At 41.3% G+C, this 13930-nt stretch overlaps 3 protein-coding genes across 3 annotated transcripts; all 3 read left to right on the top strand.

The window, feature by feature from the left end:
- Window positions 1-183: 183 nt before the first annotated feature.
- On the top strand, window positions 184-1754 carry LOC116201548 (double-stranded RNA-binding protein 1-like). Its single transcript, XM_031532810.1, has 3 exons — window positions 184-499; window positions 933-1115; window positions 1222-1754. The coding sequence occupies exons 1-3, from the start codon at window positions 277-279 to the stop codon at window positions 1527-1529; spliced, it is 714 nt and encodes a 237-aa protein (XP_031388670.1). The 5' UTR covers window positions 184-276; the 3' UTR covers window positions 1530-1754.
- A 548-nt stretch (window positions 1755-2302) lies between these two features.
- On the top strand, window positions 2303-9346 carry LOC116200724. Its single transcript, XM_031531581.1, has 14 exons — window positions 2303-2740; window positions 3206-3928; window positions 4320-4517; window positions 4608-4913; window positions 5166-5284; window positions 5430-6467; window positions 6843-6984; window positions 7092-7257; window positions 7389-7552; window positions 7954-8039; window positions 8261-8360; window positions 8443-8504; window positions 8589-8721; window positions 8834-9346. The coding sequence occupies exons 1-14, from the start codon at window positions 2564-2566 to the stop codon at window positions 8996-8998; spliced, it is 3579 nt and encodes a 1192-aa protein (XP_031387441.1). The 5' UTR covers window positions 2303-2563; the 3' UTR covers window positions 8999-9346.
- Window positions 9347-10116: 770 nt separating this feature from the next.
- Window positions 10117-13443, top strand: LOC116200725 (beta-glucosidase BoGH3B-like). The gene is made up of 9 exons (XM_031531582.1): window positions 10117-10231; window positions 10583-11019; window positions 11115-11205; window positions 11291-11436; window positions 11525-11768; window positions 11894-11998; window positions 12103-12285; window positions 12390-12594; window positions 12708-13443. The coding sequence occupies exons 2-9, from the start codon at window positions 10583-10585 to the stop codon at window positions 13193-13195; spliced, it is 1899 nt and encodes a 632-aa protein (XP_031387442.1). The 5' UTR covers window positions 10117-10231; the 3' UTR covers window positions 13196-13443.
- Window positions 13444-13930: the final 487 nt, after the last annotated feature.

The raw sequence follows: 13930 nt of genomic DNA, 5'->3' as shown, positions 1-13930 counted from the left end.
TGGCCTAGTATGGGCTCATCTGTCGGGTCAGTCATACGCCCAAACAGAAACCGTGTTTGTAACTGATGAAGTATCTCATTAACTAACTCCGCACATAATGTTTGAAGCACAAGGTTGTCATGCAAGCCTAGCAGTACAAATCATGCCGGAAGAACATCGGTTTTCGCTTTTTGTATTATTTTCTCTCCCTTTCTTCAGTTGTGTTCGATATCTCGTTGTTGCTTCTTTGAGAAGCTAAAGAGAAAGAGAGAGGGACAGACAAGTCGAGTTTAGTCAATGTACAAGTCGAAGTTGCAAGAGCTGTGCCACCAGAGGAAATGGGCCTTGCCGAGGTACTCCGCCATAAAAGATGGTCCGGATCACTACCCTCGCTTCCGGTCATCTATTCATCTCCATGGCCGATGCTTTGATGCTCCGGTTGCCTGCGGTTCCTTGAAAGACGCTCAGAATGAGGCTGCGAAGCTCGCTTTCCTCCACTTCTCTTCTGCTCCTTCTGCAGGTAACTGATTTTCACCGATTTATACGCCTCTGTGTCTATCTGCCTCGACGCGCGGTGTCCAACAAATTTGCTTCTTTTTCAATGAAAAGTTTCTCTAAATGTCTCATTTGATCGATCAGTGAACATAGAAGAATAATTGCAATGACAAATATCATTGTACAGCAAATAACTTCTATCCTTTGCTCGTGTTAAACTGCGATCAATTCAGTTCATGGACAGTAACAGTGTGCTGCGGTGCGCTGTAGGTCTTACGAACATTATAATTTCCTGAATTTGCTGCTGCTCCTGCTCAAACTTGTTGCTTAATCACTATTGCTGGTCTATAAGTGAAAAAAAGAAAACCGACTAACATATCTCCGCAATCTGTTAAGTTCATTACGTTCGCCTTGATTGACTGATGACTGATCTACTGTCTGTTACCATCATAACATAGGGAAATCGAGCGGGATAACTGAGTCTACATCTCCCAGTCTCCTTGTGACAGAAGAAGCTCGTAAAAGCCCTCCCCGCTCAGACTTGATCCCAACTTCCAAGTCCCCGCAGAGTCCCTATGATGAACATGGTTCAGTTGCTGCTTCGAGCGTCAGTTATGAAAAACCCGATGAAAAATGTAAAGGTATCATATGACACCAATTCCACAACAAACTATTTCTGATTCCCTGAACTTTTCGCACTGGTTGAATATGACTGAAAGTTGCTCCTATTCCTCTGTTATATACTAGGAGTAGATGATGCCGAAGACTGCAACAAGAAATTGTACAGACTGACTCAGAAATCTGATGAGATGGTTGAAGAAGAAAATTTGTCTTCACCACCCGAATTAGTACCATCCTCGCGTTTTCTACTGCCTGCTGCTGCTGCTGCTGCCAGTCTTACAATTGAGCATCTTCGTCCTTCTTCAACTATATGCTCGACAAAGATGAAGGCTCGGGAAACCCCAAGCTACTTGCTGTGCAACCGAGTGAGGGTCTATACAAGCTTTCCCGACATTACATTCCCTGAAGGCATCATCTTGGTGCCCATCGCTTAATGAATGGGTCGCTGCAAGCTTGGAATTCCCGATCAGATAACGTGGTTTTCTTGGGAGAGGTGCTTATTGAGTTCCCTTCTTACTATCTGAGTTGCTCGTGTCTGTACCGTTGTATGGATCAGAGTCCGAGATTATCGCTAGATTTCTTCTTTCTGATGCTGTCTTCCCACTTTTCGGGAGCTGCTAAATTCAAATGGCAGCTGATAATAACAGACGATTCTAATATATCGAATTGTTTCAGGTTTAGAATGAAATTTCGCCGATATGCATATGCTGCTGAAGTCTTCATATTTACTGGTAGCATTCATTATTGTTTCGACGACGGTGTGCAGAGTAACTCACCCACAATCTTGTGTGCTAAAAATGTCCAACAACCCTTTATTTTGTCCATGCAAAAGCATGAAAGTAACTGAACTTTCTTGTCAAATTGAAACTTTCAACTTTGTCTCATATGGCGCGAGAAATCACTAATTATATTATAAAAAAATGAGAAAATAAATATTAATCACTCCCATAATTATCATAAAATTATTATTCATAATAGAAATTTTATTGATTTTTTTCACCGCAACATCATGAGATATGATCATTTAAAATTTTATTAAGTCGATTGTTTTAATTTCGTATGCTTCAACTAGCAATTAAGCTAGCACCCCTCAGATTTCGATTTAAATTACTATCAAAACACCAGGAAACAAATTTGCAGATATGATTGATTGCATGGATCCTACAAAACCCAGACAAGACGAGAATCTTGATAATTCATTTTCTGGAAAACTGTTTTCCTAGAAAATATTTTCCACGGTGGACTGAAAGGAGTTGGATCACTTTCCCTCCATTTTCCTCACCGGCAAATCTCCTTCTCCCCAATTCTCTCTGCATTTGCTGTTAGACACTGCTCACTGCTCAGCAATCGCCGCCAGCGGCTGCAAGGTCGAAAATTGAGCATCAATCGATGGAGTAAACCCGCTCAATTCCGAAGATCGAGGATACCCATCAGTCGCCATCACAGTGTCAAGTGGTTGAGGTCGAGAATGGCGGTGGAGTCGAGCTTGGCTTCGCTCTACGACAAGCTGAAAGTGGAGGATCCATGGCTTCCTCCGAGACCGTGGGAGTCGATTCCTTCGGAGAGCGGAGTCTCCCGTTCGCGCATTGCCTCCTCTTCCCCTTCTCCTTCTGAGAACCGCCTCTTCGACACCTCTACCGTTTCTGTGAGTCAATGTGCTTTCCCGGATCTCCGTCGCTTCTTACGTATGTATCACAGCACGCACGCCATTTTGGGCTATTTGGGCAGTGCCATTTCGGTTAGTTGTGCTTGTAAAGGTTAGCTGAAGCTGGAAATTTTCATAGCATAGAAGCTATTTGCATCGCCTTGCTGCTATTTTGCTCTTCCGGGAGCAAATTTCGCGTTCTTTATGGGTTGAGTAGGCTGTCAATTTGTTGTTGTAGAAGATACTTCCTTTTGTATTGTTCTACTTTGTTCTTTGATGGCCAGGAAGACTTTTATTGCATTTTTAGCCGGTCAAATGTTGGTTAAGCAGTCGATGGATTTGAAGTATATCGATTTACTTAAAATGCATCATTTGGGTTTGGTACAAAGTATCGGTTTTTCCTGCTAATACCCCCTTATCCTTTGTATCCTTATCTAGTTTGTTTTCTCAAACTTTTTGAAATAGGAAGCAAGTTTGGTTAGGTTGGCACTGAATGCACTGCAAGGCCTGGAATCAGCAGTCATTAGCGTTGAAAAGCTCTCTGCTGCATTCTGTTCCGACCCAGCTGACAGAACCTCCCATCGGGTTAATGGCCTGTGGAATCGATCTTCAAGCACTCATGTGCTGGGAAATATTCTAAAATCCATTGGCTTCTCTGGCTGTATGGTATTTCTACTTCGGAAGTTTGTTGGGTATTTTATGAATTTGAGCTTAGATGGCCAGTTAAATGGGACTGGACAAGTAGAAGTGGAAACGCTGGGAATTGAGGGTGACAGCCATATTCAAGTGGGGAAGGAAGAACACCTTCCTTTTGGTCTGGTAAATCAGGCATTTGCAGGTTCTGTGAACAAGGTTTTAGAAGGTTATACATGTGCCTTGGACACCTTATATGCTTCAGTAGGATTGAGGCGGTCATCTGAGGCTGTCCCTATGCCTCACGATGTGCCTCATCATATGGGGTCTCTAACAAGTGTAGTGCTCTCAAAAATTACACTATTGGAAGTATATTTACATACCAAGGAAGTAAGGACCCAAATTGAAGCTCTGGGAAGTATATGTAACCTGCGTAACGTGGCTCTTGGATTTTCCCTGTCGTCCTTTAAGGGGTTGACCGCTAAAGCAGTAGAGGAGCTCACAAACTTCCCCAGAGGCAGTGATTTGCTCTCTTATTTGCATGATCAATTACAGGTCTGCTAATTTACTCTATTCTGCCAATATTTCTTCTTCCACTTGTTTCATGCTTTTGAAATTTAACGGTAATTTTGAGGAAATAGAGGGTGAAAGAAGAATATAAGTTCTTGATTGCTGCATGTGTTACAAGATACTAATGCAAAATTGACGTGACATATGGTGCAAAGATTTATATTTCAAACTACTGTTGCTTCTCCTGAATCAGCACAGTGCACTTTGTTTCTTTCAAGCTCATAAGGCTCAGAACCAAGTTTGCGCATGGATTGATCTGTCTTTTTTTGCTTTTATATGTATGAATAGCTTTCCTCTTACACTAGATAAAGTGTCCTGAGAATTCAATCTACGTGGTTGAGGATGAGCATCATCTCTGCATAACTTTCTTATATAGGCTGCTGATCCTGCTCACCGCGCGCTGCTCAAGTTTTTATTTGTTCGATCATGTGAACCATATTTTGGATTTATCAGATCATGGATATTCAAAGCAGAGATTAATGATCCTTATAAGGAATTTATGGGGGAACATGTGCCTGACATTGGAGGTTGTTCACAAGGTGAAGGTGGCTACGTACCTGGGGCAAGTGTTCAGGTAACATAGATAGCTGGGGCCGGGGCATGATAATTATATTATTTATAAGATGATATCCTAATGCTGACAGCTGCAGATTGTTCTCATCAGGTCCGGAGAGGAATTTCTGTTCCTAGCTTCTTGAAGGATTTTTTGGTTCCAATTATCCGAGCTGGTCAACAGCTTCAAGTTCTGATTAAACTATTTGAATTTTGTAATTATATTGTTCCTGGGATCAATACGTACGATGATTTTCTTCCCTGCTGGAAAGTCTTTTCGGATCCAGCCCATACATCTCCACTAACATTTAGCAAAAGGGACATAGAGGGGTTGGTACTTTCAAGGAACAGTTATTACAATAAGATGCAGGAGAAGCTTGAAGAGATATCTACAAAGTTGGAGTTTAGATATCACCAGGTAACGCAGTGTAATAATATTGTTCTGCTGTTCTGATGAATGTACCAAAAACTCTTCTTTATGTGATATAATGTGGTCATAATGGGCTGCCTAGTTTGCCCTTGTTATTCATGATGAATTAAGTCTTCTGGATGTAGTCATTAAAAGCATTGGTTTGATAATGCATTCTTTTTCTTCTATTCTATCTGCTTGCTTATCTTTGTTTTTCTTTCCCCTAACCTTTCATAACTACGTTATCCTTGATGTTTTCAGGTTGGAGCATCGGGTATGGGGGTTCATGTGCCTGAAAATTTTTGGGGGAATTTGGATGCTGTGGTTTCATTTATGTTAAATGACAGCCCAGTTGCTCCTCCAGCAGCTGATGGAGAAAGGTGATTTCTCTCTCTCAAGATGCTATAAGGGCCATATGTCTTATATGGTTATTCTTCTTTTTGCATTTCTTTTACTTCTTTAAGTCCGAATTCGGTTTGAATTTTTGCTTCCTTCTCGACCATGGTAAATCTCTCCTCTTCTCAGGGTTGACAACATGGATTCTGATGACGCCACTTCAACCTGTGAGGCAGATCTGCTTGATTCATCTTACTGCTCATCTTCAGATTGCTCCAATGAGCAGATAGAGTCCGAGGAGCCGATTGAGCTTCCTAATGGTTCATCTTGTCCTGAAGACAAATATCTATCTACTTTAAGATTCTCTCGAAGTTCTCTAGAAGATAAATTAGATGAGACAAATCAAGTTCCATGCCACGAGAAAAGTGGTTCGCATGAAATTTCAGAAAGAGTAGATATCCTTGGCAGTATAGGACCTTCTCATTCTGATGGAGCATTCTCAAGATACAAATCTGTTGATATGGAATTTAGAGAGCTGACTCAGTCAGGTTCTGTTCTTTGTCATGATAACACTTGGTTAAAGTCTTCGAGGTTTGACTTGAATACAAGCAACAGAGAAGCCAAACATACAGGGAATATTATTTCTTTCAGAGAAATGGGACCTTCAAGGCCTTATCCTAAAGACGGAACATTACCCAACGATGCATTTGATGGAGCCACCAAAACTCCAAATTCCTTCACATTGCAGTCTTCAGACTTCAGAGATTCAAATTTTCTCAGTAAGAACCCTATGCTGTCAATGAAAGCATTTGCACACACAATTAGTACGACTGGAGCAAGTTGTTGCAATATCTATGGAAAATCGTTGCCTTGCTTTGAGTTTAACTCAGTTGAAGACGCTGTTAGGGTATGTGTGGAAAAATTGGATGGTGGCTGTATATGTGAGCCTGAATGTGAAACCTCAGTGAAGGGAAATTCTGACAATGTATTTGTTGAGAACACTGAAGCACTGGCTGCTCTTGCTGAGATAGATCTAAAAGAACACGATAAGGAAGATGCTATCTCAACCAATATTTCTGGTGGTAGTGCTTGGGAGAGTTTGCTCGGGACTTTAATAGAACCTGTTAGAAGGGGTGTCAGTCGCCGAAGAGAAATTTCGTCGGATATTTTTGAGATCCCTCTAGATTTTATCATTGAGAAATGTATATTGCAGGAGATCTGGCTTCAGTATCCTTCTATATTAGCTGATTACAGAGGATGATTTCCTTTGTTGTATTGGTTCTTAGTGCTTGCTTCCCTGTGCTGCTGCTCCTTATATTCAGCCATGGATAGCTCAAACTGGACATCTGCTTGTCAAATAGTGAGGCTTTCATGCATATCTAATTGCCTTAAGCTGCTGTGCTGATATTGCTCCTGACTGCTCAAGGTGTTGATAACATACTAGGGTAAAATCAGTTAAAGATGTTAAGCAAAAGAAACTAAGAATTATATTTTAATGGGCTTTTAACAACTTTGATTTATACTTTAGTCTAAAATGTAATGTTTCCAGATTGTTTGTTTCATGGATTTTCTTCAGATGTTACTTTTCCTTAATGTTTCCAGATATAAATATGTTAGCAAATTAACCATAAAGCTGCTCGATGATGGATTTGACTTGAGACAACATTTACTGACATTGCGGCGTTACCATTTCATGGAAGTGGCAGATTGGGCTGATTTGTTTATCATGTCTCTTTGGCATCATGTATGTTCCTCTTGGAAATTTCATCAGATGATTTTCTCCTCTGTTAGTTGTAGGAGACCGTGCCATCGTTTCTTCTAATTCCATTCGCTTTGTGTTTTGGGTTGCAGAAGTCAAGAGGTTTTGCAACAGAGGCAGAGCAGAGAGCATCGGATATCCAAGGGCTTCTTGAGACGTCAATTCAGAGGTCGTCTTGTGAAAGCAACAATTATAAGGATAGGCTGTTCGTGTTTTTTGAGGAACATGACAGGATGCCGCTGTCAGCTTCTGCAACAGGTGTCTCTCTTCATCCGTAATTTAATCATGCTGTTTCTGTTTCAGTATTGGCTTTTTGTCCTTTTTTTCTATCTCTTTTGGGTATATTCTCTGATAAATTTTGCTGACTGTGAGCTTTCCGACATTTACAGGAATCCATTCTTTTGATTTTCTACATTTGGGTTATCGTGTGAATTGGCCAGTCAGCATTATTTTAACTCCATCTGCCCTGAAGATATATGCTGAGATATTCAACTTTTTGATGAAAGTCAAGCTCGCCATTTTCTCATTAACTGATTCATGGTGTTTATTGAAGGTATGAGTTCTCATTTTTGCCAGTGTATTCACTCTATATATGTATGGGTAATTTGAGACAATGCTTCTGTTTCTTAGTCTCAAAACATGCATATCCATTAGTTTGATATTGATTAGGTTCAAATAATGAAATATCAAGCAGTTGGCTTTGAGGCATTTTGATCTAACTTCTCGACTTTTTCTCCAATTATACTTTTTATTCTTCATTCAAAATCCCAAAATTAAGGCAGTTGCTCAAGTACTCCGTTAGGGGTGAGTTCGAGGAAATGATTCTTTAGTCGCTCAATATCAAAACTACAGGGTAACTGACTTTGTCATGGCGAGAGGGCTGATTTCTTTTTATGTTTGCTGACAATAAAATTTTCTTCCTGGATGGATCTTAATTATTATCTTTATTGGCAGGATTTGATGCATCAAACTGATCGAAATTGTAATTCTCACCTGCAAGAACTAGAAGCTAGTCACGTCAAGACTTTGATAAATATGAGGTAATCATGCAATAGTATATGCATGCATTAAACGGGTCTTATTGGTGGTAGTTTTCCATACTACTAGCTACTTATGGAACACTCTTAATTTATCTTTCACTCAGAGCATCTCACTCCTGGCAGATTTTAAATTTCGGCGTGAACTCTTTCATTTGGGATGCGGGTGGAATCTGCTACTCTCTCTATTAATATAACCTTCTTTTCTCTTTTCCTGTTGCTAGGCACCAATTGAACCATTTTATTTCCATGTTACAACAGTACGTGCAATCGCAATTATCACACGTATCATGGTGCAGATTTCTTCAGTTACTGAAACATAAGGTGTGACGTACTTTTCAACCATATCCGCAAATCTCTTTCATTGACGAATTCTGAATGATGGTTCTTACTGTGGTCTTTGTAGGTAAAAGACATGATGGATCTCGAGTCCGTGCACATGGAATATCTTATGGATTCTCTTCATATGTAAGTATTTATTAAGCTTTCTACTGATTAAGAATAGTATGTATGGAAGCGATTTTGACGGCACGGATGTAATTTTGTCTGCAGATGTTTCTTATCAGAGGAAACACGGGCTATCGGTAGCATAATAAAGAATGTGCTGCAATATGCTCTGGACTTTCGAGGTTGTCTGGTCAGAGGTGTACATGATACTGGAGCTCGAGCAGATTTGTTGGACAAGGTTAGTTTGATTACTGTTTTGACAAGAAACTTCAAAGTTTGTATTGGAGTTCTTATTTACGAATGATCACCACGAGAAGAGAGATTATGTCTTCTTTGATCTGCCTTCACAGGTGCAGACCATAAAGCAAAAATTCGACAAGAATATGGAAGAATTGCAGAGAATCTATCTCAGGTCACCCAAACACGGGAAATTCGGCATCTCTCATTTCTGGGGTTTCCTTAACTGCAACGAGTACTACTCGAACGGAAGTAATCAGAATACTTTCTTCTTTTAACTGTGTTAAAAGGACGAGCTGAGATCCCTATTTGCTACAAGTTAGCTCTGACTCGGGAGAGATGACGCCTAGTAAGGAAAGGTACGAGTAAAAGCCTTCAATCAGTTTTGATTGGCTTTTTACCTTGTTCAGGATGTTTCTGACCTTTGTAAAGGCGAGAGATGCGACTTCTTTGAGAGTTCTGTACAGAGAAGTAGATCTCGATCTGTTTTGAATTTGCAGTGTGGCATGTTCACGGTTATTGTATGTCTACGCAGCTGAGGGCCGGAAGAAGGATGTATCATCTTGTAAACATTGTATGTTACTGTGATTTAAGAAGTGATTGGGAGGGCAAAAGTTTGCTGCAAAGATGCGAAAGTGATAACTGTTCCGGCAAACATCACTAAGACGGGATCCGAAACTGCACTAATCATGCTCAATTCTTTCCTCTAGTATTGCGTGTCCACGACTTTGCAGATGGAGTTGCAATCTTTCCTAGAGATTAGAATTCGGAAATTCGAAAAGCAATAGCAATCGATATGGATAGATTTCATCAATCAATATATGCGGAAAAAGCAATCTTCATTCTAATTTCTAGGAGGAGATTATCAGTGCGTTTGATTTTGATTGTGAAAAAAGACAAAAAAAAAAATACAGGGCCTATGGACCTCACCATTTTTGTTGTGTAGTGTATTAGGTAGTGTATAGGATTATATATCAAATAACATATGGGGCTCACCAGTTTGACTTTGAAAAAATATGTTTTGTTGTGTAATGTGTTGAGTTAAAGTTAAAGTTAAAATTTTAAATCGCGACTCCGAAACCAAACGGAACGATATAAATCCGATAGACTGATAACTCATAAATTCCGAAAAATCAATGCAAAATATCCTTAAAGCCCCCAACTGTTTTACCTTTTCAACGAATCACAAATTACGGGAACAGAGAACGAACTCAACGGTTATCCTTAAGAAATTTGAAAAATTAATTTGAAAAATTTAAAGACTATCAACATTATCCCTAACAAACCGGGGAGTGTTTAACTGATATGATATGAGTGCACTCTCGATCCCTTGTTTGTCTCGCAGATTACTCAATCTATAACGTTGACGACATCTAATTCCAATTCTTGTCTGCAACATTCATCTATTTAAAGGGCTTCAGCCTCATCCTTCATTGATTCATAACGCACTGGCAATTCTTCCATTGAGACTTGTTTCACTGCTCTCTCTCTCTCTCTCTCTCTGATTCAAGGTAAGTGCAGTGACCAGCAAGCAACCCCTTTGTCTTCATCTGTCTGTGTCTTTTTTTTTTTTTGTCGGCAACATTGTTTAACTGATTGCACCTTATAACTGATTGCACTATGGACTTTCCCGAGTTAACAGGTTTGGTTGTTTGTAGTTGTTACTTGTTTCTGCACTGTTTCTTGCTTTAAGTCAATATCTTTCATCTTTATGCATGGCTTGTGGGGCCGGACTTGCTAGTTGTTAACGTGGATCATGGCGATCAGTGGCGCGAAGCTCAGATATCGCTTCGTTTTTAATTCTTCGAAGTTCGTATTGATTGAGGTTTTTTTTTATATTTATTATTTGGCTGTGGATGTAGATGGCGGGGAACTCAACTGCTTTGGCGGGGCTGATGCTGTTCCTGAGCTTGTGGGCACCATTAATGGTGCAAGCACAGGACCAGTCCATGAAGTACAAGGACCCGAAGCAGCCCATCAACTTGAGAATAAGGGACCTGATGAACAGAATGACCCTCGCGGAGAAGATCGGCCAGATGGTCCAGTTGGACCGCGTGGCAGTCACGCCCGAGATAATGAGAAACTACTCAATCGGCAGTGTCCTTAGCGGCGGAGGATCCGTGCCTCTCCCCAAGGCCACGCCCAAGGACTGGATGGACATGGTCAACGAGCTGCAGAACGGCTCGCTCTCGAGCCGGCTCGGGATCCCAATGATCTATGGGATCGATGCGCTTCATGGGCACAATAATGTGTACCAAGCTACTATCTTTCCCCATAATGTTGGTCTTGGTGCTACGAGGCAAGTTTATACTACACTCTTAACTGATGTATTGAGAGTTTCTATCGTCGTATGTCCAAATAACGGACGAGATTTCCCTGATCGTGTTCCTCCAGGGATCCCGACCTCGTGAAGAGGATAGGTGCAGCCACTGCCCGTGAAGTCAGGGCTACCGGCATTAACTATGCTTTTGCTCCCTGCATTGCTGTAACTAAGACCTCGAATCTCCTATTCTCTATTTATACATCCCTAATCAATCAAGTACTAAGAAATATGTTTGAACTCATGACAGGTCTGCAGAGACCCGAGATGGGGCCGGTGCTACGAGAGCTACAGCGAGGACCCAAGCATCGTGGAGGAAATGACTGAGTTGATTCCCGGGCTACAGGGCGACATCCCTGCCGGTTCACCAAAAGGTGTTCCTTTTCTCGGTGGAAAGTATGTCATTTTTTTCATTCCTTTCTTATGGAACTTGCTTCGATCTCAAGTTCTTATCAAACCTTCTGTTTGTTAATCTGTTCAACAGGGACAAGGTCTTAGCCTGCGCGAAGCACTTTGTGGGTGATGGCGGGACTGTCGGGGGAATCAATGAGAACAATACAGTGATCGACTGGCATGGGTTGCTGAGCATTCACATGCCTGGTTATTACCACGCAATCATCAAGGGAGTGTCGACAATCATGGTCTCTTACTCGAGCTGGAATGGGAAGAAGATGCACGCAAATCGCGCACTCGTCACTGACTTCCTCAAGAACAGACTGAAGTTCCGGGTAAATTATTTATCCTGCCCGAATTTGTCGGTTTTCCGGAATTATGGGCAAAGAATTCGACTTTGATGGGATCCAGTTCTTGTCCTGCATTCTGCATAATCGATTTTTGCTATCACACTTTGCAGGGTTTCGTTATTTCCGATTGGCAGGGAATTGATCGGGTAACGTATCCTCCTCATTCTAACTACACGTACTCTGTTCAAGCCGGGATTGAAGCAGGCATTGACATGGTGAGTGGTGACGATCTCTCGCCAAACTTAACGATGAAATATGTTTGTTTGAGCTAGAAAGTCCTCTTAAATCTACAAACGTTTTATGTCTTTGTTCCTACTAGGTGATGGTTCCCTACAATCACACTGAATTCATTGATACTTTGACCAGACTCGTCAACGATAAGATCATCCCCATGAGCCGTATCGATGATGCAGTCAGGAGGATACTGAGAGTTAAGTTCATGATGGGCTTGTTCGAGAACCCTCTGTCGGATCAGACTTTAGCTGCCGAGCTCGGAAGTCAGGTTAGACCTTTTTTCTCTTATCATTCCAATGGTTTCTCTGGATCAACTATCTTCCATATGTCGAGAGCACAGAACAATACGTTGGTTCCACTTACTCTTGGCAGGCTCATCGAGATTTGGCAAGGCAAGCTGTGAGGAAATCACTCGTCCTCTTGAAGAACGGTGAGAATGCAGATGATCCGATGATTCCTCTCCCGAAGAACGCGCCGAGAATATTGGTTGCAGGAACTCATGCCCACAACTTGGGCTATCAGTGCGGAGGTTGGACCACAACTTGGCAAGGAGTTAGCGGAAACAACCATACTGCCGGTAATATTCGCGAACCGACCACGAGATATTCATGCTTTAATGCCATAGCGAAACCGATACATAGCATACAGATTATTTTCTGATTGGATTGTGTTCTTTTATGATTGGATTAGGAACTACGATCCTGAACGCCATTAACAACGCTGTCAACCTCAGCACGGAAGTTGTCTACAGCCAAAACCCGAGCGCTGAATTTGTCAAGTCCAACAACTTCTCATACGCAATCGTCGCCGTAGGAGAACCTCCCTATGCAGAGACAGCAGGGGACAACCAGAACCTGACGATTTCCGAACCGGGGGCCAACGTCATCTCCAACGTTTGTGAGACTGTGAAGTGTGTAGTGATCGTGGTGTCAGGCCGGCCGCTGGTGATTGAACCGTACTTAAATCAGATGGACGCCCTGGTGGCGGCATGGTTGCCTGGGACAGAAGGCCAAGGAGTGGCGGATGTTCTATTCGGGGATTACGGATTCACAGGAAAGCTTCCTAGGACCTGGTTCAAGACGGTCGATCAGCTGCCGATGAATGTTGGGGACTGGCATTATGATCCGCTCTTCCCGTTCGGGCACGGGCTCACCACCGAACCTGTAGGAGCTGCATAGAAGTTGATTTTAATTCTATAGTCGTAGCTTTGCTTTTCATTTTCCTTGTTTAGGTAGGTAGGTAGGATCTTCAGTGTTTTTTTTCTTTTTTTCTTTTTTGGTGGCGCAAAGTAGGATCTTGAGCTTGACTGCTTATATTAGGCCATTGATTGAAGGCTTTTTCCATATGAGTTACATTAGAGTTTCTTTTCTCTAATTTTCTTATTTCCTGTAATTCGGTGATTATGTTAATTATTTTATTTTATTTTTATGGAGAAGCTACCTTTTGCTACCTGAATTCAAACCATCGGCACCGGAATCAATTAATAGTTCCAAGGGATTTCGAATCTGTGATCAATGGATACATGATCTCCTCTTTAACTATTAGGCCAAATCTCTTGGAGTTTTTTTCCGAAAAGACTATTACATCCTCATATCACTCGTTACCGAAAAGACGAATAAACAAAACAAAGAAGAAAGTGATAAATCAAAAGAATATGATCCTCCATAATTTTTGTTTGGATAGTATTTGGAAGAGATGGGTGAAAATCAAAAGAATATAATTTAACCATTAAACCTCTTTCATTGTTAAAACTTGATGTAACATCATCATCATCATCATCATCATCGAAGAAATTCAGCTACGTTAGTGACCTGCAATTTTCATAGCTGCGATCAGAATCGGAATTGCTGAGAGCCAAAGCATACAAACTACGTTCCCTGAAAATAGACGGCCGAGCAAACCCACGACTACAA

The sequence above is a fragment of the Punica granatum genome, chromosome 3 (genome assembly GCF_007655135.1).
Source record: "Punica granatum isolate Tunisia-2019 chromosome 3, ASM765513v2, whole genome shotgun sequence".
In the NCBI taxonomy this organism is placed as follows: domain Eukaryota; kingdom Viridiplantae; phylum Streptophyta; class Magnoliopsida; order Myrtales; family Lythraceae; genus Punica; species Punica granatum.
This window is presented reverse-complemented; position numbering and strand designations above follow the sequence as displayed.

Bases quoted from the DNA above. Each gene is read 5' to 3' on its own strand.
- LOC116200724 (XM_031531581.1), top strand. From the start codon at position 2,564: ATGGCGGTGGAGTCGAGCTTGGCTTCGCTCTACGACAAGCTGAAAGTG. The intron at 3,929-4,319 runs GTCTGCTAATTT...TTTCTTATATAG, and splicing joins ATTTGCATGATCAATTACAG to GCTGCTGATCCTGCTCACCG. The intron at 6,985-7,091 runs GTATGTTCCTCT...TTTGGGTTGCAG, and splicing joins TCATGTCTCTTTGGCATCAT to AAGTCAAGAGGTTTTGCAAC.
- LOC116201548 (XM_031532810.1), top strand. From the start codon at position 277: ATGTACAAGTCGAAGTTGCAAGAGCTGTGCCACCAGAGGAAATGGGCC. The intron at 500-932 runs GTAACTGATTTT...ATCATAACATAG, and splicing joins CTCTTCTGCTCCTTCTGCAG to GGAAATCGAGCGGGATAACT. The intron at 1,116-1,221 runs GTATCATATGAC...GTTATATACTAG, and splicing joins ACCCGATGAAAAATGTAAAG to GAGTAGATGATGCCGAAGAC.
- LOC116200725 (XM_031531582.1), top strand. From the start codon at position 10,583: ATGGCGGGGAACTCAACTGCTTTGGCGGGGCTGATGCTGTTCCTGAGC. The intron at 11,020-11,114 runs GCAAGTTTATAC...GTGTTCCTCCAG, and splicing joins GTTGGTCTTGGTGCTACGAG to GGATCCCGACCTCGTGAAGA. The intron at 11,437-11,524 runs GTATGTCATTTT...TCTGTTCAACAG, and splicing joins GTTCCTTTTCTCGGTGGAAA to GGACAAGGTCTTAGCCTGCG.